At 42.0% G+C, this 24,343-nt stretch overlaps 2 protein-coding genes across 2 annotated transcripts; both read right to left on the bottom strand.

Annotated features, from left to right (window-relative positions):
- Positions 1-554: 554 nt before the first annotated feature.
- LOC138724242 (probable serine/threonine-protein kinase DDB_G0290621) lies at positions 555-14,222 on the bottom strand. Its single transcript, XM_069864124.1, has 10 exons — positions 14,198-14,222; positions 12,797-12,867; positions 10,978-10,996; positions 10,003-10,070; positions 8,900-9,031; positions 5,468-5,662; positions 4,739-4,854; positions 4,065-4,218; positions 3,008-3,168; positions 555-1,396 (listed from the first exon to the last, which is right to left on the bottom strand). The coding sequence occupies exons 1-10, from the start codon at positions 14,220-14,222 to the stop codon at positions 1,051-1,053; spliced, it is 1,287 nt and encodes a 428-aa protein (XP_069720225.1). The 3' UTR covers positions 555-1,050.
- Positions 14,223-14,429: 207 nt separating this feature from the next.
- On the bottom strand, positions 14,430-20,944 carry LOC138723989 (uncharacterized). Its single transcript, XM_069863575.1, has 7 exons — positions 20,851-20,944; positions 20,630-20,743; positions 19,130-19,749; positions 18,758-18,896; positions 17,349-18,194; positions 15,954-16,132; positions 14,430-14,938 (listed from the first exon to the last, which is right to left on the bottom strand). Exons 2-7 carry the CDS (start codon positions 20,712-20,714, stop codon positions 14,765-14,767), a joined length of 2,043 nt encoding a protein of 680 aa, XP_069719676.1. The 5' UTR covers positions 20,715-20,743; positions 20,851-20,944; the 3' UTR covers positions 14,430-14,764.
- Between the last annotated feature and the right edge of the window lie 3,399 nt (positions 20,945-24,343).

Here is a 24,343-nt window from a genome sequence, read left to right as displayed (position 1 = left end):
ACGGATAGATGAGGTGCTCAGGGACATGGTTTAGTGGCAGATAGGAATGGTTGGACTCAATGATCCAAGAGGTCTTTTCCAACCTGGTGATTCTATGATTCTCCTCATCCCCATCCAGTGCTATGACTGGAGGTATGAGGAAAGCCTTGTTCTCTCTCCCAAACTCCACCTTTTCAACTTTTTGACTATTAATACAGAATATGTTGCAAGTAGCCAGAAGCGTGGACCATACGCATTCACATACTCACACACTCCCAACCACTAGCAGAGAGGTTTTGGCACAGATGGAGCATTGGTCTAATCCAGGTTTGGCTGCTGACTCTTCTTACACTCCTTCCACATACATTTCCCAGTTGTGTGCTGCTACACAATTTAGGATGTGCCTAATTCAACTATGACAGAGCTGATGTAGTGGGGGGACAGAAGTGTAACTAACTCTTCAGCAGCAATCACATTCTGAGTTTTGTATTCTAGTTTTCACCCAAATTCACCATTTTTTTCAAAACAAACAAACCAATGCAGTTTGTTATCACAGTTGTATTATTCCAGTAAAAAAAAAATCATCTAATTTTATTCCAAAAGATCACGTTAACAATAATACTTTTAAAAGTGAACAGAAGCAAAGTCCTTACAGTTTAGTCACAGAGGTAGTTTATGGGAAGTGGCTGAGTTCCTGTCCACCACATGCATTCTCCTTGCCAGAAGAGAATAGTGTGGAACAGTGTTTGGAAATAGTGTCTTTATTAAACAGCCCATTGAAAGGTTAGTAGGTGCCCTTTGGAAAAAAAACCCAAACCAAACTGTATATTAATAATTTCTGATCAGTATGGGAGAATGCATGAAAGAGCATGTCATTTTGCCGTTGAGTCCTACCAGTGATGGTGTAAGCTGTTCAAGCTCCTCTAAGCATTATGTGATTTCAATGTCCCCTCCTGGCTGGCACTGACCATGCTGGGATTTTCATCTGCCACCAATCATGGATTTACAGAGGTCCAGCATCTTGCTTTTTCCATCTTCGTTTTGTTGGGGGTTCTTTGCTTTTTTTTTTATTTAATGCCACTTAATGCCAGTATCACTATACCATCCAGTTTCCTTGAAAGTGGCTGGGCTCCTGTCTATTCCTCTTTTTGCCTCAAGCTCACACACCATCTCCCCCCATCTGTCTTTCTTAGAGAAGTACAATTCATTTCTTTCTAATGGCTGGACTTCATGGGGATCACCAGGGTCCAACACATTGCCAGCAGCCTGTGGGAGATCACGGTCCAGCTCTAGAACTGTGTCATAGATATGGTTGGAAGAGTCCTCCTCTAAGGCTTTGCTCCCGAAGTAAACAGAGTCGTAGTCCTGCATGTCAGTATCAGAAGGCACTGCTGAAAGCCTGGCAGCCTCCGATGCCCTTTGGAGAAAGGAGAGAAAAAGTGATGCTTACCCACATGCTGTTGCTGGGCTATGATTATTCCAAGTACTGACCCATTCTGCTGGACTTATAGCTGGCTCCTGTTATTATTCAGGGACATCCAACATCAGATGCCATCATCTACCTGTTCTTAGCATGAAGCACCACATAATTTCCCCTTGGTCTGGAAAGTCACGGGATGCTCTGTAACCAGTGTGTGCCACATGCTGCCTCAACCTTGTTCCAGCACAAGCAAGATGCTGGGCTGACAGTGGGTGCCACACGTAGTAGGCAATGTGGAGCTATGCTAGTCTCACTGCTGCAGCATTACATGCTGTCTTTTAGTTCAGGGCTTCTTTTTTTATAATTAGAGGTGTTGTGCCGTAGACGAATCCTATGTCTGCTTTCCACACACTGCACTCAGATTTTAGGAGGCATTTTCCATGAAAAGCACAGATAGGGACAAGCAGAAATCTTTATTGCTGTCCATTAGGTTAAAGACTTCCTCAAGCAGGCAGCTCTGCAGGATTGTGATTCATGACTATACCTTAAAAAATACATGCTGAAATTTACTATTTTATAGCTTTTAAAAACTTATAGCGAAGCCATTTGTGACATATCTACACAGACACCAGATCTCTTCCCTGTTGAAGTGAATGGCTGAAATCCTCATGCTGCTTCTGAGGCTGGGGTTTGTCCTACAGAGAGAAGCAATTTCCCCTTTGGAACAATGCGTTCTGCAGTGAGTCTCTGAACCAGCAGGTGGAGGAGGCTGGCACCCATTTTTCTGCTGCTCTTTTTCTTGGGAAATTTGATGAAGGCAATTGCAGCAAACAGAGCCATTAGAGGACAACTTTATTGACAGTGGAGTATTAACTCCATTATTATATTGTTGGTACCTGAACAGCTCTCATTCTGCTCCTCTGCCTCCAACTGAGAATTTGTAAGAAACTTTGGGCAGATTATGTTAGAAGCCATCATCTGAATGTTTTTCCAAAGCTTAAAAGAAGAGGCAATTGCACTGGGGACATGCACGTAGGGAGGTACAGACATCCCATCACACTGAGCCTACTCCATCAACACATATGTGGATGTCCAGACTAGCCAGGCTCCCTGCCTGCTGCTCTCCCTCCATAACACTGAATCTTTGGGAGACAGCATAGCAATGCCTGAGGAACCATGAGCCTGCTTTCCTACTGCAAGACATCACCACAGCAATATAGGGCTCAGTGCTGGATCATTTATCCTCCTCAGACATAGTCTGTGGTGTGAAAGACTTTGGGTCTTCATTAAACACAAAATAATTTGCCTAACTCGTTAAACACAGCCTTATCCAAGAGAGTTCTACCTCCCCTAGGAATGCTAGCCGAAGCCCAAGAGGGCATTTACATTCATTTTTTTCCTCTTTCCTCCTCATTTGTTCATCCTACCTAAATTAGTTATTTAGCAACAGAATTATTCCAGCAAAATGGTCAGTGTTGGCCTTGACTGAGGCTGTGAGCTAAAAGCTGGGAGGCTTCCCTGCGTCAAGAGTAACCCCTATGGATATTACTAATCAATCACTGGTGGGACTGAGTGCCCGTTAAAAAGCATGCAAGTGAACCTTATTACCTGTCTTGTATTTCCTGTTTGATCATCTCTATTATAGTAGAAAACGCAGGTCTCCTGGTGGGGTTGTGACTCCAACAGGCTTTCATGCACCCAATCAGTCTCCTGAGGTTTGGTAAGCCAAAATCACCAGGAATGCTTCCTAACTCCGTAAATTTTAGAACCTGTTTTTGTTAATCCAGACAACAAAACCAATGTCACATTAGCTTTCTGGATGCGCAACTTTGCCCTACAACAAAAATGGTCAGCAATAAAAATGGTCAAGCCTCCACTGAATTGCATACAAACAGTAGATTTTACATGTTAATTGACATTAGTAGGAATAAATAGTTCCTTGAAAAGAAGTTTTGTATGGCTGTTGTGTAAATTCTTTATCAATGTGTTCAAGTTTACACTGCAGCCTTTTATTACTGAAGGCTATAAAATGTGTTTCTTCCCTCTTCAGGGAGAATCTATGTCCAAAAATGATGCAGGAGCCTTTTAAATGGCTCACAGGGTATGTGCTTGCAGGACAAGAGGAGAGTGGGTTCTAGGTAAAACATGAAACTATATGACAATTGAGATCAGTACTTAGTCATCACACCCAGTCAACAGGTTCAAAAGCCACTGTGGTGGCAAAGAGGACCAGGATGCTGACAAACTGATGGGCAGACAACCAGCACAGCACAATCAAACAGGTCTCCTGCCCTCAGGACCAAGGTAAATGCACAAGTGGGAAGAAGAGAGATTTCCATGAAGCCTGAACACAGTTTTCATATACGAAAATGCAGATGAAGAGAAGAACAGATTATGGGTAAAATGTACTTTCCTATCTAAGAAGGGAGCCCTGAGATTCCAGGTGCTACACTCAGAATGTGGTGGAATATTTCTGAGTCCAAATATTGTCTGAATTAAGGTAAAAATAATGACCCCCTGATAAATGGCAACATCCACACTTGGGCTGGGGGTTTATTTTCACACACAAAAAAGAAAAACTGGAAATGGGTCTTCCCACTTCTAGCAATATCAGAATTATAGAGGCTGATACAGTTTCCCCCCAGAAAACCTTTACCCTCCTTACCTCTTTGCTGTTCAGTGAGTGGAAAGGTTTCAGTGGCTTGTACATGTGCAAATTGCTCAACTGTGCCGTTAAAGCTTCCCATATCATAATGCCAAAGCTAAAGACATCTGATGCTCGGGAGTAGAGCCCATCATTTCTCACTTCTGGGGCAGCCCTATGGAAGTAATGAACAGGTTATTGACGAAACATGTTTCTGTATTTTATAGAGATGGGGGGCAAGGCAAAGCAGAGTGCTCCATGCTTTTCACTGTGAATCCAGAGCCTTGAGATCACACTTCACATCAGTGGTTACAGCTAAGTGTCTAAGTAAGAGAACAGAAGTGGTGTAACAATGGTGCATCGTGGGACGTATAACTAAGCTGTTGAAGAGAAAGGCAGCAGAAGGCATAGAAGTATTTTTTTTCAATGTTCAGAGTTATGAGAGAATTCAATTTTTGTCAGAATGCCCAAGTTTTCTGCTGGTTAAAAAACTATAAGAAAGTTTCTCTCTTTGGACAGGTATGAGATAGAATACAGAAAACACAACTTTAAGAGAAAACCTTCAGCATTTTCCTCATTCTCATAGGAGCCATAAGAAACAAGATGTTGGCTAAAGTTGTGGATGGATAAAGCAGAGTTTGTGTAGAAAAATGGTCAGAAGAGAGAGCGTAAGTGAAACATAACAAGGCACTTACCATTTGTCTGCATCAGCTGGCATAGTTTTGCGCACATAAGGTTCAAAGAGGTTGTCGTCTGTCCCTGGATGTGGCAGACAGACTGCTCTTCCCCAGCGACAAACTTTTGCCATCACCTTTCAGAAGACAAGAGAAAGAGAGGGAATACAGATCCACGGCATTTATCCACTCTTTAGCAAAAGCAACAATAATTCAGTATTTAAAATATCACAGGGTTTGCTGGACAGTTTAACTGTGTTTTGTCAACAGTGACCAGCATCACTGCTTCTCAGTTGAGGGATGAGTAATGATGGATTGACCTGTCTTGATGCTTGTTCAAGCTAATGTTTCAGCAGTTAAGACAGTCGATATAAACATTTTATACAGCTTTCCTCACAGGGCAGATCTAAGCACATCCATAAAAAAAATTTGACACCTCCTCTCCAGAAACCTACCTTGGCATATGATAAATCTCTGTCTGGGGTGACTGCATTACCACCTGATTAAGAAAAAATACTACTAAAGTTTTTGCAGCCCTCTATGTTCTAATGTAACTGAAGATACATCCTTCAACATATGACAAACCATCTATGACTGTAGTGCTGTGCTTGTTACTGTACTTTCCTGCTCATTTGCTAAAGATTCTGTACATGTGTCTACCTGGGTGGAAGTGGATTGTGATTAGCAGCAGTTCAAGTAGAGTTAGGGAATAATCTCAAACAAGACTGAATGAGTAGAAAGAACAAATACCTCTGGGCAACTGTCACCAGAGTTAATGTAAATGTAGCTGCATTGTAGGTCACAGTGTATGATACTCCTGGAATGAAGATACGCCATGGCAGAAGCAACCTGCTCCAAACAAGTGAGAAGTTTGATGTCATCCATGCTAGGACTTGCAGCAACTTCTATTAGGGACTTTGGGTTGCCATCAAGAGGCTTGGAGACCTGCAGAAAGTTATACATGAGAAAATTAGGGAGACAAGTCAAAGGGCAAATGCTTGCTAGCAAGTTATCATAAAGAAAAGCTCTGCTGCCATATATGCGCCTCACAGCAGTTTCCCATCTGCCAGGAGTGAAAAGCAAGATGCTGTATTTTGCCTTGGTTCTATGTGGTTTCCCTACTTTATGCACAAGTGTGATGTACAAAGGCTCTTATGCGAGATCTAAGAGAGCAAAGGGCAGAGCCCAAAGTTATGCAAGCTGGGGAATACACCCAAGTCAGCACAGAATTAATTTGTCTTCATTTATGAGAACGTGTTTAGTGTCGCATAGTGGGGATGATATTACCTGATGGGATTTCAAAAGCACACCCTCCCCAAACACAATCACAACCTTATACAGTAGCAGTGCTTCGTGAGGGCACCACGTTTCAAAAGACTGGGAAGACACAAACTGGGATGAGGTCTCTGACTCACAGAGTTTACGGTACATTGCCTGACAAACAGCTCCTTTCTTTAATTCTTCAGTCACTACTACACAGCTCTTTCAGTCACTGCTGTGGCTAAGTGCTTTGTGAAACACTTTACAATCTCTCAATGGAAGCTGGCAGCTCTCTCCACTACTGTTCTGCTCCTTGAAAAGCATGAACAGCAGAGCAGCCAACAACCGTTACAACAAAATACTTCATGCAAACAGTTACAGTTATGTGGCTATTTCCCTACTCAAGGAAGGACTCAACAGCAGGAAAAGTGCAAAGATAACAACCTCATTCCTCTACCTACCTAGAAGGCTCCTTTTAAACATTGCCTGGGATCCCAGCTCAAGACACAACAAACCTAGACATCAAGTAATGTGTCAAAGAAAATCTTTGTACAGAGAAATTCCTCTTTCATGTACCACACTGCTATAAATACACAGAACTTCTCTCGAATTTAGAATAATCACTCCTGATTAACACGGGAATGAATAAGAGCAGAATTATCCACTAATGCCTTCATCATCTGCAAAAAGACCCTGATTATGAAAGTCAGTTAAGTACAAAGAAATAAGCCCATTGATTAGCGGCTGAAAATCATTCTGCTGTGGAGTTACACCTCCACCTCCCTTGCTTACAGTGAAAGTAAAAAGCACACAGATAACTAGTAGCTTCTTGTTACCACAGTGAATATTCCTTTTCCAAGTTATCCAAGTTATCTTGGTTTTCAGAGAGAAGAAAAATGATCTTTCTTTGCCTGCTATGCTGTGATCAGGTGTTTCATGAGGGATCTGAGCAAAACCAGCCTTTCTAACGGGAGCAAATTTACACTTCATGGTTCCTCAAGCCTCTTGTTTCTGCCACTGCACACACTAATGCATACACACTTGCCAATTTCAAAAGCCGCACGAAGGGAATATCAGAAAATTGTCGCTGTAAAATGTTAGAGCTGCATGTAGAGACACTTAGTGACTGACTGGCTGGTGACATGGTATGCCTGGAGAGTAATCCTGTAGTCACAGAGCTTGCAATAGACCTGAAGGCCCTACATTGATTCCTATACTTCACAGCTGTATCACTGCTACTGTGGGACTGCTTTTATCGTCACCCATGGGGGTCTCCTTGTGCTAACTTAATCCAGAAATGACTGCTCTGATGTTTATGCTATGGCTGAGAAAGGAAGAGAGCCTTAAGTGTTGTTATACCAGGAGAAAGTACTGAGGGCAGCTTCACCAAATGTCAAAAACATATTTTATGATCTCAGATAATGAGGATTTAACGGGATTCATCAAGGAAGAAAAAGCTGTACCCACCCAAGGCATGGAAATGCAGTCTCCACAAAATGACTCAGTGTTTTTATACTGGTAATTGCTAAATGAGAGATGACATATGTAGCAGTTAATCAAGCAAAACCATGCCTGTGTGATTGTGTCTGGAAAAAACTCTGTACCAGGGCAATTTCAGACATGTCTAGGTGAAAACATAAGCTCCTGGAAACCCTGATTCTGAGCTCAGAGATGATTCCAAGGGAAATCAGACCAGCATGGACCACTAGTGACCACTCCACAATTTCCTAATACGTGAAGAAGTGAGATCTTGGTGCTGTCAGCAGTAAAACTCTATCAAAAAAGAAAATCCTATCCGCATGCTTACACAAGCTCTCTTGGAAATACTGTAGTGAGATACCAGAGCACTCCTTTTACCAGGCAATAAAGATCTACAATGGTGGCAAAGGACAAGAAGTAATTCTAACGAATGCTTAAAGTTACTAATGTTATAATAGCAACAGCAGAGGGCAGTAATCACAACATCATCAACATCCGACTTTTTCAGAACCTAGAGTAACCCTGGCCAAGGCAGTTGCCTCCATCCTGCAAGGTTCATTGGAGGCTCCAGCAGTTTTCCAGGACTCCCCTCCTCTGCATCCCTGCCAGGCTGCTTCCTTCCTCCAGCTGCTCAGCTTTTGGTCCTACTTCAGTTCCACTCTTCTCTCAGGATGCTTATCCCAGCTCCTCCCTGTGTGATTCTTGCTCATGCTATGACCATTCTCACTCTTACAGCTTGTGCTCTGAACCCCCTCAGCACCTTCCGCTTCTTGATTAAGGTACTCCTGCCACAGGTGGAAAGAGTGCCATCAAGGGTACATTTCCCTGCCTGCCCCACACCCTGTGAAACCTCCCCAGATACATGCCTGCTTCATGACCCCCACTCCAGGGCTTCCACCACCACTTCCCATCCTCTGCAATGACTCACACCTGGAATTTGAGAAGTCACAACAACTATGACTCTAATTTTGAAAATCTAATGGAAGACACTACTCTGATCTCTTCATTTTGCCATTTGCTTTTTACTAGCCCTTCCGATGATCTCCCAGAGTACAGTGGACTATCTAAATATAGTCACAAAGCTACCTCCAAAACAAACGACCTTCAACCTGAAACAAGCTGGATTTTATGAATGCAAGAGAATAGCAGTGACAACCCTTGGAAGACTCAAAATATTAAAGGCATAAGACTCATAGCAGAATTCACATCATAGTCATGTTAGATATTTCACTCTGCCTTTCTTCACTAACTCACATCCAGACCCTCAAAAGCTAAAACCTTCCTACAGCTGCACCACATCTGTCCTCTCTTATCTCCTCTCCAGGTCTGAATGCACAGCTGTCCCCTGCCAGCACTCCATGCATGGAAAATCAGGCCACAGACATTGCTCTCTTGACACAGAGCCCTGGTAAAGCTCTCACAAACCATTCCTGCTGCACTCACCAGTGTAGTGGTCATGGGGAAGTAGTGCATGATTTCTTTTACTGGTAGTATGTTCTTGTGCTGTAGTGCTTGAAGAGCCATCTTGGTCATGTGGTTCATTTTGTGTGACACCAGCTCCCACAAGCAGTCACCCTGAAAGACAATCTGAAAATTCAGCCACCAGTAGTAGCAAGATGTTATCATCTTTATGGAGAAAAGGACCGAATTTGATTCCTACCTGTTATGGCAACAAAGAGCTAAGTTTTCCTTCAATAACCCTAGTGAAACCCAACTGACTTTAAAGGAATGACTAGAGATTTTTTAGCCTTTGTAATGCAAGTTGCATTTACTGGTCCTATCAATTTAGTTAGCTTTGTGAATGACTGAAGAGTTGAACCGTTTGATGATTTAACTTAATTTGCATTTGGAAGAAACAAGTGACATTTTGCAGCTTTAAGTGCCTCAAAAATTGGGAAAAACCAAAACAGATATCCAATTATATTCTGAAATTTTACTGGCCTAACAAGATTTGATCTGAAAAGACCATTTGTTACTTATATAAAACATGTTACTTATAAGAAACACAATTTTTCTTGCACTATTCTGTCAGCCAGTTTACTCATAGTGAAAATGCTCATGCTCACCTTGAAAGTCCAGAGACAGATGAAATTTGGTAGGCTAAACTATGCTGAAAAGAATAAACAAATCATAAAGATTTGTCACAGAAAAGGCACAGACACGTAAGGTTTTCCATCATATTTTTCCAGCTGTCCAAGAATTTTGCCTTATTCCTCTGACTCGCCTTAAACTGGCTCCTCTCATTAAAATGTACATTTACAAATGGTGAAGCCATAAATAACTAATGTAGTTAACTTGACCATCTCCACAACACAGATAAAGATTTTTCGCTTGTTTGACTGTCAGCATAATGTTGAAAGATTCAGCCAATCTGAGTCAAAAAAATGATGATAAATCTACCACTAGTCCTACTTTTATCTAATTTCTCCTATCTCTAGCCACTGGCTCTTGATATGATTTTGTCTGCAAGTGTAAAATATTTGTATTGATAAAATTGATAATTTTTTAGAAGAGATAAGATGATAACAAAGAAACCAAATCACTACCTTTTGCTCAACAGTGTCTTCATACTTCTCTGGAAAAACGTTGGGTGGATCATTCCTCTTGAACTTGCCTGAAGAAACAGCAAGACAAAAATACAAGGAAGCCTATTTATCCTCATATGTATAGCACCTGTATGTTGAGATACTGGCATAAATGTCTGAAAAGTTGCTCTAATTAATCCTTAACCAAAGAAAAATCTGCACCAGTTCTCAGATATTTTAATAAAGTGTGTTTAACTCTCCACTGCGGCTTAGTCATACAATCACTTTGCCAGAACATGCTCTTGCAAAAAAATGCCTCTTTGGGTAAGAAACTTGTGCAGAGCAATCTCTCAGCAAAAAGGATAACTTTTCTTCTAACCTCTGCAGGTTTCCCATTTCCAGCATAGCATGTGCTGCCAGCTGAAGGTGAGGAAAACAGGTATGGGAAAACTCCAAATGCATGAATTGAGTTAGCACTATGCGTTTCTGAAAGCAGCCAGAGTCTTCATACAACAACCTGCTTGCATCATCTTTTATTCTCATAATTTCTGAGGTCTTTTAAGAATTGGCCCCAGAAGATTTCAGTGTTTATAAGGTCTTGAATTCTTAGTGTTGTCCCACCATCCACACTCAGCCCTACTGAATCTCTTTTGGCTGTTTCCCACACGCTCAGTTAGCTGTTGAAGCCCAGATTCCCTTCTCATGATTGATTACACCTCTTCTGAAAGATTTTTCACATAAACACCCAGAACAAAGCAGAACCTTCATCCAGAACTCCTTCAGACTGTGGGTACACTGCTAACTTATCCCAAAATTGCATTTCTGGATCCCCATCTGCAGAGCTCTGAAAAACTTATTGAAAAACCTTTTGTCTCTAGATGATTGGATCAATTAGTACATCTGAATCTGATGGCAACCTGAAAGTTACTGTAGAAAGTAAGACATTTTCTTGCCAGAGACACTATTCAAACATGCTTTGAGAAAACTAATTCATACCTTTGCTGTCAAGGTAGCCCTGTAAAACAAAACGGAGAAAAAACATAACTAAATCACAACCATTCTTAGTTATTATTTCTGCTTACTTCCATCCAAGCAGATGGAAATACCACTACTTGCACTTCCAAATCACATAGTACACACATAGAACTTTGAGTTCTAACAATGCCAGAAAAATCAGGCTTCAGCAGTGTAGACCTGGGAAGGAGAAATCTTCCAGATGGCCTTTCATTCCCAAAACAAGAAAAGCCTGCTGTGAAATGCTGCTGCTAGAACAGCTTGAACATACTGAACCAACACAGGCTTAAGTAGGATCCTAATGGTATAAATCCATTCCTTCTAGGTTAAAATTTTAAAAAGCCCATTTTTCTTCACGTCTGAAACCAACCTGATTTGCTGGAGCCTGCTATTAAGACTATTAAATAGGTACTTTTACTTTGGGTCACACACAGTGGCCAAGTGAAAACAAGGCAACACTTATCCTACATACTTCCCATTAACACATGAGGCCAGCAAGTCTGCTTCTGACCTTTTTCTTCTACAGGGCCAGAGAATCAGATCAGCTTGTTTTAAGCCTGGCCAGACACAGTTTTCCTACCATCTGAAGCTCAGCAGGGACCAGGCAAGTGCTGGACAAACCCAGACTGTTCAAACGTTTACACAAACACTTGGTGAGACCTGATCATCAGAGTATTGGGCTGGCTTTGGCACACACATCTGATTTTGAACAAACATGCCCTCCAGATAGATTACTCTGCAGTTATTAGGATAATGATTAATGTTGATTATTGATTACTGATGAACACTGATTGCTACTAAACTGGTTGGATGGCCGGGCCCAGAGAGTGGTGGTAAATGGCGTTAAATCCAGCTGGAGGCCAGTGACAAGTGGGGTTCCCCAGGGCTCAGTGCTGGGTCCAGCCCTGTTCAATGTCTTTATCAATGACCTGGATGAAGGCATTGAGTGCACCCTTAGCAAGTTTGCAGACGACACTAAGCTGGGTGGAAGTGTTGATCTGCTGGAGGGTAGGGAGGCTCTGCAAAGGGATTTGAACAGGCTGGACCACTGGGCTGAGTCCAATGGGATGAGGTTTAAAAAGGCCAAATGCCGGGTCCATCACAACAACCCTATGCAGTGCTACAGACTAGGAGAAGTCTGTCTAGAAAGCTGCCTGGAGGAGAGGGACCTGGGGGTGTTGGTTGACAGCGACTGAACACGAGCCAGCAGTGTGCCCAGGTGGCCAAGAAGGCCAGTGGCATCTTGGCTTGTATCAGAAATGGCGTGACCTGGAGAAGAGGAGGCGGAGGCTGAGGGGTGACATTATTGCTCTCTATGACTACCTGAAAGGAGGTTGTAGAGAGGAGGGTGATGGCCTCTTCTCCCAAGTGACAGGGGACAGACAGGATGAGAGGGAATGGCCTCAAGCTCCGCCAGGGGAGGTTTAGGCTGGACATTAGGAAAAAAATGTTCACAGAAAGGGTCGTTGGGCACTGGAACAGGCTACCCAGGGAGGTGGTTGAGTCACCTTCCCTGGAGGTGTTTAAGGGACCGGTGGATGAGGTGCTAAGGGGCATGGTTTAGTGTTTTATAGGAATGGTTGGACTCGATGATCCAGTGGGTCTCTTCCAACTTGGTTATTCTATTATTCTAGTGTTCTAGATTCTATTTACTAGTTCTAGATTCTATTTACTAACCACTAGTAAATATAATGTGAGTGGCAGCAGCCACTGCCACAGACACCATGCTTTAGAACATGTCAGAAAGATATTTGCAAAGTTGGCACATTTGGAAAGGTCGCTTAGCAGATTTGACAGTTACCATAATAATATCTTCCTCACGGATGGGAATGAACTGGCTCGCTATCTCATGCAGCCTGTCCAGATCTGACCCTAGGAAAAAAAGAAATAAAGGCTGGAGTTTGTATTTCATGCCACCCAAATGATGAGGGCAAGGGTAGAGCTCCCTTTGCTGTCACAGCTGCAGTCTCTTTGAGGCAAACAGTGTGGCTCAGCTTTTGCTGAAGTGAAACAAAGAATGCAGTGAAGAGCTGCAGGCTGCAACCAAAGAATATTGTATTATAAGTATCTAACAATCATTTAAGTCAGATGAGAGTCACCCCTATACTTCAGCTCCCCGCCTCGAGACAGCAGCTCTTCTATTGCTGTGCTTCCAGCATAGACAAAAGCACTCAGAGGCTCTGCTGCCCAGTCTTCAGGAGGTCAAATGTACCACCTGCCTACAGGGATTTCTCCTGAAATGGATCCTGAAGAGGCAACAAGCGAGGAAGGAGGAACTACACGTGACAGATGTCAGTTTGTGCATGGTGTTAGTAACTTCACAAATGTAACAAAGGTGCTCAAACAAGGTACTGAAAAGCTCCATAGACAAGCACCAAGTTGGGAAAGAAATTCCTTTTCAGCGACCCATGTAAAAGGATGATCTCAGTCTAGTTCCCTCTGCTGAAACAAACTGCAATAATTATATTGAGTGTAAGGTGTTCCTCTGCTGTATCTTTGCATCTCTGCTAAACTGGAGGGACAGATTTCACAGAAACCTTTTCTATATAGTAGTACATGTAGGCAGGCAATAATCTGAATTAACTTTTGAGTGAACAATTGCTAGTTAAATACAGGTTAAATATTTTTAGCATCAGAAGCTAACGTCAACAGATTAAAATGTCTTACAAATTCTGATTCAAGGGTCTGCAGCCATGACCACCAGGCAGCAGAAACCACCAAATGTTCCCATGCTCCAAGTGGGTACTGTGAATAATTAAAGGAAATGTCTAGGTCCCTCCAAAGACTGAAAAGTTCCTCTTCGAAGTTGAGACTCAAGAATAGTCTCAGACTTGGGAAAAGATAGATCCATCAGTTTGCTCTTCAATCAGGGAATTGGAAAAGAGGCTAGGAAAAGATCTCCTGCCTCTACCTTCATGGGGCTGTTCCAGGCTTTTGTGTTAAGTATCAGTTTGGTGACATCATACTATTAAAAATTCATTGTCATCATCTGAGAAGTCTCTCATTTAATAGCTTCTGTAATGAAAGAGAAATCAACCACGAAGACAAAATTATCAGTTCAACTGGAAGTCATTAAGACCTAGGTAAGTAATATTGCTGAGACAGACTTCTGTCTCTCTGACTATGCAATGCACTAGGTAAATGTAATGAACCTAAAAGCCAAGGTCCCACTGTGGTAGACATTATAAACACAGAGGTTTACCTGAGCCTCCACTTGAAGGAGCCATATCCAAAACAAAAGGGAGTACAATAATGGGGTGGAGAAGCTTACCCAGACCCTGGCAGCACCACTGAATAGCGAATTTATCAATCAGTTATATTGTAGCATATACAGGGTTTAATGCATTAAACAGTCTGCTCGGTCACTGTTACTGTCACTCTAGTAATTGTAACAGAGCTAGGAAGATGACAGGTACAGACATGCTGCTGTTTGAAACCCTCAGACCTAGCTTTTTACAGTACAAGGAATTTTACATCACTGGTCTTGTGTTTTGCTGGTACAAGCAAGGATCACAAGCAGGATACTAGAAATAAAGGTGTCCCTAAGATTAGCTCTCTAGTTGGTGGAGATGCTCTGACTGCAGGGCTCTGCTTTTCTGCAGGAGGGAATGGACACACACTTATTATGTCTACATTTATTTTAAAACTATAAGCTCTCTAACTCTGCATTTCTACAGCCTTAGCACAGTTCCTTGACTGGTTACTACAATACTACAAATGACCAGTACTGTATTAAGTTGTCACTGCTACAGTGATGTTGACCAAGAAACTATCCAGTTATGGTGATTTCCATACCCAGAGTCCTCCTGTAGCTTTCCAAGTGCTCTGCCAGTGTCTCCATGGGTGTACGCTTTGTCTCATCATGCTCCAAGTTGGGGGCTATTATGTCCCACAGTTTCAGAGGAATTGAGTCTGGTCTTTGGGCCTTATGCCCATGACAGATCTAAGAGGGGGAGACAAAAAAAGGACCAACAATGATGGCTGCAGCTGAGCCTGATTGCAAAACAATACAGTCCTAGCTAATCCTTATCCTGCTATCTCAAAGTCACGTCATAGATTACTGAAATATAAATGAGTTAACTATCGATTTCCAGGATTATACCAACACAATGAAGTAGAATTTGACCTATCTAAATACTCCTTTCACTCTTCCAGTTCCCCAACACCACTGTGCAGCACCATTGATATTTCCAAACTGCTGCTAATTTGGCTCTCACATAACGTTTCTCTTGATGACTTTACCCCAAGAAACCCAACAATATTATAATGTCTGTAATTAAATCCTTTTATTCTGTAGCTGATCCCATGCTGGGTTTTTTTACCAGTTTCCAATGAAGTAGTCATAGGTCTTTCAAGCACAGAGTTATCAGACCCTACTCCCCTCCCAAGGTAGAGGCAATATTCAGCTACAAGTGGCTTTCATTGAACTCCGATACAATAACTTAATACAGTACTCAGAGCAGAAACTTCAGCTTTAGTCTATCCTACGCACGCTGCTACAGCAAGTTCTTATGTTTACTTAACCAGATTTCTCTTAACAATATGCAGATTTTCTTTCTGGTTCCCATAGATGTATATGATTTCCTTTCTCTTTCAGGAGGACTTGATCACTTCTCTCGAGTCTTCATTTCCCGCTTTACCTTGGGGAAAACAGAGCTTATCCAGACTACACACATGGATGTTTAACTAGCCAGATAAGGACAGCCTACACGTGTGGCCAAGGATTGTTCTTTGTGCACTCTTCCAGATTCAGATGTTTTATCAAGGTTCACAGGTTTGTAAGACCAAATTAACATGAACTTCACCATCTTAGATTGAAACAGGTTGTATTTTTCATGGTTCCTGTTCATTTCCCACTATTAGTCTCCCCTCACACCCTTAACACCCTCTGGAATTAAGGACACATCCCCTAGTCAGTAGAAAAGATATTTTTCTGATTCCCTCTGAAAGCCACATACCTCTTCTATGAATCTGGACACAGGCAAGTGCCTGAGCTCAAAGTATGTTTGCCCACCATACAGGAGAATGGAGTAAAACGTTGCAGCAACACCCCATGAATCAGATGAAGCAGAGAAGATGTGATACTGTAGGGACTCAGGAGCACTGAAGTATATGGACAATGGCTCCTCACTGTCTCCTGTGTTAAGATAGAGATGAATCAAGACAAAGCCCATAACAAGAATTCTCTTGCCCTTGCCATGGATATGGATTTATCTTTGTAACCATCAGTAATCATCCTCACAGCACCTGGACATGGCCAATAAGAAACAAAAGAGGGAAAATTGTTCTTAACAGCAACTACTAGACAGCCTACAAGTTACTCATAAGGAACATAAAGAGAGCAGACTATGGGAAATAATTCATACTGTCTGTGGGAGACTCTATCACACCTTAATAAGTTACAAAAATGTTGTCCACTTGTAATTGCATTTGACTCAGGGACAGAGGTCTCAGAGGAGTTCCAACAAGTGTGAAAAAAGAGGCTTTTTATAGTGTCTTTGCTGAAGAAAAGCTGTGACATGACTCAGCCTTTACTACACATACAAGAACACACATAAACACTCACCCTGGTAATATTGATATATTTCTGGGCCAGGTTAGTTTGGTTCCAGTAATAGGGTGGAAAACTGAATGAGTAAGGGCTTTACCTAGGGTTTCAAAGTATGAACTGCAAGGCTTCAAAATTTACATACTCCTGGGCATTTCTGGAAGTTTCATTCTTTAACTTTTAACTGGCATTGTTTACAGCTAAGAGTCCTCTATCATTTCTGATGACTCAGTGGTCTAATCTTAGTCTGTTAACAACAGCTTTCCAGGCAAAGCCACAACAGCTGTTCTATGCAGAGACTGGATGAATTTTTATGGCCTGCCTCAACTGATTGTTTTTGTTAAAGCCATTTCCTTATAAGAAGCACATGATTAACCTTAACTGCAACACATTTGAGTGGTTACTGTTGGTGTGCAGATATAAGCCATTTGTAAGAGCCAGCCAGCCCTAGCAAGGTACTCAGAATGGCAGCCAGACTGCAGCAAAAAACTGAGCAGGAGAACAAGCTGGGGTCCTAGAAACTGAATTTGTTTGTTTCAATAGCAGTCAGAGTAAGAATGGGTGCTTTTTGAGGCTTCTTATATTTCACTCAGTCTTCTTGCAAATTTATTTCATTAATAGCATTAGCTTGCATTTATTAGGGCTCTCTAAGGTCTTCACAGATATGGAGAAGTAAATAAACCTTGTTTTCCCTGAGGCACAAAGAAATTACCCACAAAAGAGCTGTTCAGTGAATAGCAGCCCAGTGAAAACCACCAATTTTTACCACACCTGTCTTCACCCTACTACCTCTGCATGTCCATACCTTTGAGGTGGCCAGATCTGATGTTTTCATAAGAATAATAAGAAGCTGAATAGTATCTCTCATCCTCTGTGGGAGCCAGCCTGGCCTGGAAGAAATCAGACAGCTTGACCTGCACTTGAAGTGCCCCAGTTCCTTGTTGTCCACCGGTGACCACAGTGAAGCTGGCTGGAGTGACATTGCAAAGTAAGATCCTTTTCTGGTGACATGACCTGACAGCTCTGGCAATATCTTGTAAAATGCCTGTTATAATGGATTGGGTGACCTTATTTCTTTTTTCCTGCAGGAAATCCAACAGCGGGTTCCCATCTTCCATCATGTACAGTGGAGGGACTCCACAGGCACTGGACATTAGCAGCCTGGCAATGGACTCCCTGTCTTGACACAAAGCCACTATTTTGATCACTTCTTTAAATCTTTCGCAGTTACAGTCAGTGTCATTGGTCTGCAAGATCTCATTCAGGGTTTGTTGTTTGGCTATGTAGATCTTTGCCTTGCCTGCAGGTGTGATACCTTGCACAACAATGCTACTGGCATTTGTCTTCATCTGTCCATTGAAGATAAGATCAGGGAAGGTGATCTTCAGATGTTCTCGGAGAGCTGCCTCCACGTGTCTGGGATCAGCTGGGATCACTCTGTTTCCCAGCTTAGTAGCATCTGTGTATATGCCATCCTTGCTGAAGAGTAGTGGTGCGATGCAGTGTCTCACCTCACTCAGCGGGTGGTAAAGTAATTTCTGAAAGAAATGACTGAGAATAGTCATTGCCAAGGTTGCCTTCTCTTTATTGGCAGTTCTTGTGCACCATTCCCACAGGCTTTGGAGCAGATGCAGGCACTCTTTTACTTCCCCTGTGATGGAGACATGCTCTGTTAATGCTGTTGCTGCTGCATAGCAGACTTTTTAAAAGAACAAGGCGCTATGATACAATGATTTGAGACAGGAAGAGAAGAAAAATACTGTTTATCTGCTGTAGCATTAACTAAGCAGAGTCAAGTCACCACAATCTTACTGAAAATGCCATGGACACCTGTAGGCACCTGGAGTGTTGATTTATATCACTAGGGAGAGTTTTGTCTATTAGCATAGGGCTCAGTTCAATGGACAGAAAAGCAATCAGCTCAGAAAAATCAGATAATGAAGATCTCAGTTGCTTTATGTAGAAACTGAATGCCCAGTCCTCCCTCTTTCTGAAAGGTTATAATTCTGTCATCATCATCATCAGTCTCCTCAATCAAGTCAGTCAGTGGCAAACACTAGACAAAAATGGGATAATAACGGGACAATATCTAATAAATAAAGCAGATGAGGCCTTTTGGAATTGTGACCAGGAGAGCAGTGACTGTTTTGCCATTGCCTGAAATCTGATGCCCAAAGCAAGTACCGGCTTCAGGCCAGTTCTGTGTTTCCTTACCTTGCGTGCGGCTGGCTTGGATATGTTCAGTGATGCGCTCAGTGATTTCCAGTAGAATCTCCCAGTGCTTTCTTCCCAGCTTTGTGCACACATGGAAGAAGAAGAGCTGGCTGACTGCAAGCAGTCTGTCTTCAAACACCTGGAAAATACAGACAGTAACTGACTTGCTCACATTTGCTGTGAGCTTCATTGGTGGCAGGTGCTTACTTTCATATTAAGTAGCTGACTTTACATCCAACTGAAAATATGCATGAAACAAGTCTTTCGGCTGGGGTTGTGTATTTGCTGCCAACAGAGCAAGGTCACACCAGTGAGAGATGGACAAATCAGGAGTTACAAAAGCATGGACTGCATGATCATGTTGTTACGCACCTTTTCTGTCAGAACAAGAATAAAAATATGTCTTATCATCCAGGGTACTCTCTGAAGCTGCTTCTGGATCAACTGGAACTGCATGATCCTCTGGTTTGCACAAGTCGCTGTTTTCTCCAGTGTCCTAAGGAAACTTTCCAAGTGTTTCAGGTACACTTCTATGAAATTTGGCCAGGGTATTTGTTTTTTTACAGCACTGGAGATGGCCATTCTGATTTTCTGATAGGCACTAAGGCACACATACTCATAATTTCTTTCCCCAGAAGGGACTTTTGCAAAGACCATTCCCCTCAATAGAGCCTTCAGCTTTCCATTGTTTGTTGTAGAGACATGAACAAACATTGCTGCCAGAATCCAACAGTGTAGTTTCTCCTGCTGAATGCGAAGCTCCTGGTTAGAAGCAGAGTAGTTGCATTGGATGAGATTTCTTACTTTCAGCTCTAAGTTCTCCAGGTTTGCCAATCTAGAGAAAGTCAGGAAGTCCCTTCTGATGGTTTTGACTAACATCTGACAGATCTGTTGTCTCATCCACTCATTGCTAGCATCCCAGTATCTCATAAAACAATCATCCAGCTCTTGAAAAGATACGTAGGACATTTCTTTCAGGATGTCTTCAGTTTCTGGACAGAAAATAAAAGAAACATATATCAGTTGGAACCCTCCTAGAGCTTCTAGCTTGTTTCTGTACTGGACCACAGTGCACAGGAACCATTATCTGTTCTCAGAGAACAGGATGTGGTTTTTCTCTCTATTCAGTTAGGCATACTGACCAAACCTTGCACGTAAGGTTCCTTGAAGATCTCCCAGAATATAAAGCCATATACATATTCTGAAAGTGGTACAGTGGTCAAAACTTGACTATAACTTGTGTTTTTAATGAAAGAGCCAGTCCATTGCCCCCTTGAAGAGATAAATTGGAAGAGGTGAAGTCTTACTATCGACAATGCTAAGAACTGAAGTTGGCTCGTAACACTGCAGAAGCAATGCTGCACAGACATGAATGGCAATCTGTATTTTAGTTGATTCTTGCCTGTTAATATTATACATTCCTATGAGACTCAAGCTGAACCACAACACCTCCCTTATCTTGCTCGTGTTTTATGGTGCAGCTAGCTTCACCAGGCAGTATGATGTACATTTAATGCCATAAGCAAGGAACATAACAGTTTGTGCTTGCTTCCCCCACCATCTCTTTCCTCTGCAGCAGCTCCAGTGCATTATCTGTTACCCATTGACACCTGAGAGTATTACAGCTATATGAATCATCTGCCAGTAATTACTCTAACGCAGATAAATACAGTCTTTATTTTGCAGTTCAAGAATACCACTGCAAAGGCAGGAGCCTGTTGTGCAGGACATGAAAATTCCTAAAGACTATTGCAACAAATCCTCCCATCTGCTGTTGTGTACGACTATTACTTAAGTTAGAGTGCCCAGGCTGGACGAGCATTACCAGCTGCGGGGAGCAGTCTATATAGAGTATATATGCAGGAGCAGTACCTCTGTAGGGAAGCACTCTGTGCTGCAAAAATGAGTTGCTGAAGGAAGATGTGCAGTGATTTCTCCAGTATGGTCTGAATGACATCCTTGACCTGTCTGACCTCTTGAAAGGGGCTGTAATACAAAGATGAATCAAGGAGACATTAGTTGGCTAAATCCACTCCTGTTGTCCTGCGGACTCTCCACAGTAATTCATACTAAAAAATGCTGGTACCACTTACAATCTCTGCCTATGGAGGATGAGAAGGGCAAACTGGACTCTGGAAAAAGAAGGCAGGACAGTTAAAGAGAGCAAGTTCTTCTCCAGAATAAGACAAAATACAAACCACCAAAAAGCACAATCATGTCTAATCTGACATGGAATAAGCAAGCTGTTTTGTGCCTGATGTACATGGCACTTTGCGTGTATTTACTCCTGGGTGTATAGACTCAAATCAATGCAGAACTGCTTATCAGTATGAAGACACATAGGTCTCATGAAAGGTTTAGGATTTTAGAGACAGCAACTGCACCTGTCCATCTGTTTTGTGAATTGTTCAGCACAGTGAAGGGTGCTGAAGAAAACGCTTCTGAGTTCCACTGTGTTTATTCCCCACGCTAGGTCAGATACTGAAAATACATCACAAGAAATGTGTCCTTTATCTGAATACCAAACTGGTGGCCAGAAAGTCATGATCAGCTCCACAGAGCAGGGTCTTGAATACCCTACATCCCCCCTGGCTCTCTGGAGAGTTTCATGCTATCGGAAAGAAACTATTTCAGCTTCTCCTCAAGGTATGCATATCTCACTGGAGCACTAACATTTTTTTGAATTTTTTAGGCCAATTAAAGATGTTATTTCAAGTTGCATTAAAATGCTTTTACCTTTAAGCAAATATTTTTTTTCTCTCCCTCTGGGACCAAAGATCTAAAATTCACAGATAGAAGAGTTTTGAAAGAAATGTCACAGGATTGTTTTGGTAGAACTCTCAGGATATATTACCATCACCAAGTGCAGACACTGTGGCTCTGCTCTGTGTTTTCTAGTTGGTACCACATAACCTACATCTATCATAGAAATAATTTATGAGCACAGAACCGTGCTCAAATTAGACAGTTCTGTCTTATCATGGAGTCTGGCTGCATAGACATAGCCTTAGACATTTTAAAGGAAGCTGGATCTGTCAAAGTCCTCACTAGAGTGAGGTACCTGTAAAACAAACTGTTGGCCTGACTTGCATCCTGAATAGACTGATAGAGGAAGTCTAGAGCGATGGAGGTAATCTGGCAGGAACTTGCACCAGTATTGCTGAGCAATCCTTACTAGAAATCCCATACTAGAAACTGCCTCTTTCCAAAGCTGTCACACTTCTCTCCATCTACATGGCAAAATAAACTTCAAATTAAATTAATCCAACAGTCAAACATGACAGGACCTATGATCTTACCTGTGTCAATTTCCCTCAATACCATCTGTCTCCTTATGCTCAATGGAAGCAGTGTTCTATGATGATCTATGGTTTTCTTTATTTTGCGCAGAAGTTGTGGGTCATTGACTTCTACTGAAAAGCAGCACTGCCATAGGTTGGGCAAAGTATAACTATGATCGAACAAAAGCAGTACAATTCTTTTCAGTTTATCTGCAGTTACAAGCATGTCTAAAAGAGTCCGGAAGTATCTGTCTCTGTAGACTGGTATAAGTGTAACTGGGATAATTTTCATGGGTTTCTGCATGGCATGTATGACGGTATCTCCACCAACAAAATTCCTGTAACCATGGTAGCAGCAGTAATTATCATTCTCCAGGACTTCCACAATCTTCCTGTTAATAAGGCTGTCAGCAGCTATCTGTTCCCTGTTCCGTGGTGCAGGGGCAGATGGGATGTAGAGGTCATAGCAATACAGTTTATGACAAATGAGGTCACCTGAAAGAAGAACAGTAGTACAGTTCATGCCACCGAGTTGGGAATATTGGTTCCACATGGGAACATCCCTCCTGGAAATCCAGTTAACTTCACAGTACAATGACTGCTTCTTCACTAGGAAGAGGATCATTAGTTTTGCCTACTGTAAATGCATTTTGACAATGTATAAACAGGTGTTAGGGTCTGAGTGAAATTCTATACTTCAAATGAAAAAAAAAAAAGATCATAGAATCACAGAACAGCCCAGATTTGAAGGATCTTGAAAGATCATCCCATCTTTCATGGGAAAGGGACTCTAGATGATATTATCTAGCACCCTGTTCAACTGCATCTTGAAAACCTTCAGTGATGGGGATTCTACCATGTACTTGGAGAGGTTGTTCTAGTTCTTACTGTAAAAAAAAAAAAATCTTTCTTTATTTAGATGAAACCTCTTCCAGTGCAGTTTGTACCCATTGCTTGACCCTTGTCTTCTTCATGTGGCTCCTTGTGAAGAGAGCCTCCATTCTCTTTGTAATTGCCCTTTAAGTATTGGAATACTGTGATGAGGTCCCCTCTGATCTGGCTCTTCCTCAGGAAGAGAAGACCTTAGTCCTTCAGTCTTTCCTTACAGTGCAGGCTTGCCCTTTGATCCTCTTTGAATCATCTCCAATCTATCTGTATCTTTTTTGAACTGTAGGGACCAGAAGTGGACACAGTAATCCAGATGTGGTCTGACTAGCACCAAGTAGAGTGGGATATGGTTGCCATCCCAGGTACAGAACTTTGCACTTGTCTCTGTTATCATATACAGTATTTGCTAGTGCATGGTATGCTCTAGATGTCTATTAGAAGATCACAATCTCTGAGCAAGCTTTTGGGTTTTTCCTCAGGACTGTCTAGTGTTTTAGCTTAGCCAAAAGGTCAAGCATGGAGAAGGACCTGATTTTGGTGAAGTAGGTAATTTTCCTTTCTTCTCATTGTATTATATACACTCAAAATAGTTAACCTGAAACTAAGATAATGTGCTGGGAGAAAAACATGGTTACCCCTTGGTGCTTTATGAAGAGCTTCTGAAGGACTGATTCAAAAGACACATTAACTGAAGTTAAAGTAAAAATACCCACTAACTTCAGTAGGCATTGATCCAAGAAATATTGATGCAATTACTAGCAAATCTGAGCATTGACACAGCCATCCAGAGCACCTCTAAGAATAATTCAGGTTCTGCACACAATCCAATGTTGGAAGAAAACAGATATGTATTTCAAGGTAGAGTTTTACTCACTTGAGTCACTCTTGCATTTGGGTCTTGTTTAAAATTAGACTTGTGATTGTAAATCTTGCCATCAAGGCTTTGAGACTTGAGTAATTAATGTTCACTCTAAGTTCCCTGATAATTATTTGTTTAGAGAGAACGATCACTTCTAAGAGTTTTCCTTTCCCCATGTCCTCTCATCTGCCTCTATAGACCTGGGGCAATATTGATCTTTTAATAGAGGGTTTGAGGGATATTCCAGTTCAGTTCAGACCAGCTGCAGGTTGTAGCCTAGATAGACTGGTTTTTGAGACCCTTACCACATTTCCTTTCTTCACACTCCGGACAGGTTTCTGTCTCACTGTTGGTATTCATCCTTCTCAGGACGTTTGGAGAGTCACAGACCAAATGGATGGGGCATTCAAACGTACTCTTTCTTCTGCTGTCTTCAGTCAGGTGCAATTGTTAAGCTGAAGTAAATCACCTTGGGCTGACTCTTCATATTCCACGGTGAGACCAGAGCTTGGGATCAGGATCAAGCCTGGAGAACAGACAAGTTAAAGGAGAACATCT

This window comes from Phaenicophaeus curvirostris, chromosome 9, assembly GCF_032191515.1.
Source record: "Phaenicophaeus curvirostris isolate KB17595 chromosome 9, BPBGC_Pcur_1.0, whole genome shotgun sequence".
NCBI lineage: Eukaryota > Metazoa > Chordata > Aves > Cuculiformes > Cuculidae > Phaenicophaeus > Phaenicophaeus curvirostris.
Note: the sequence above shows the minus strand (reverse complement) of the source record. Positions and strands in the feature narration are given on the sequence as shown.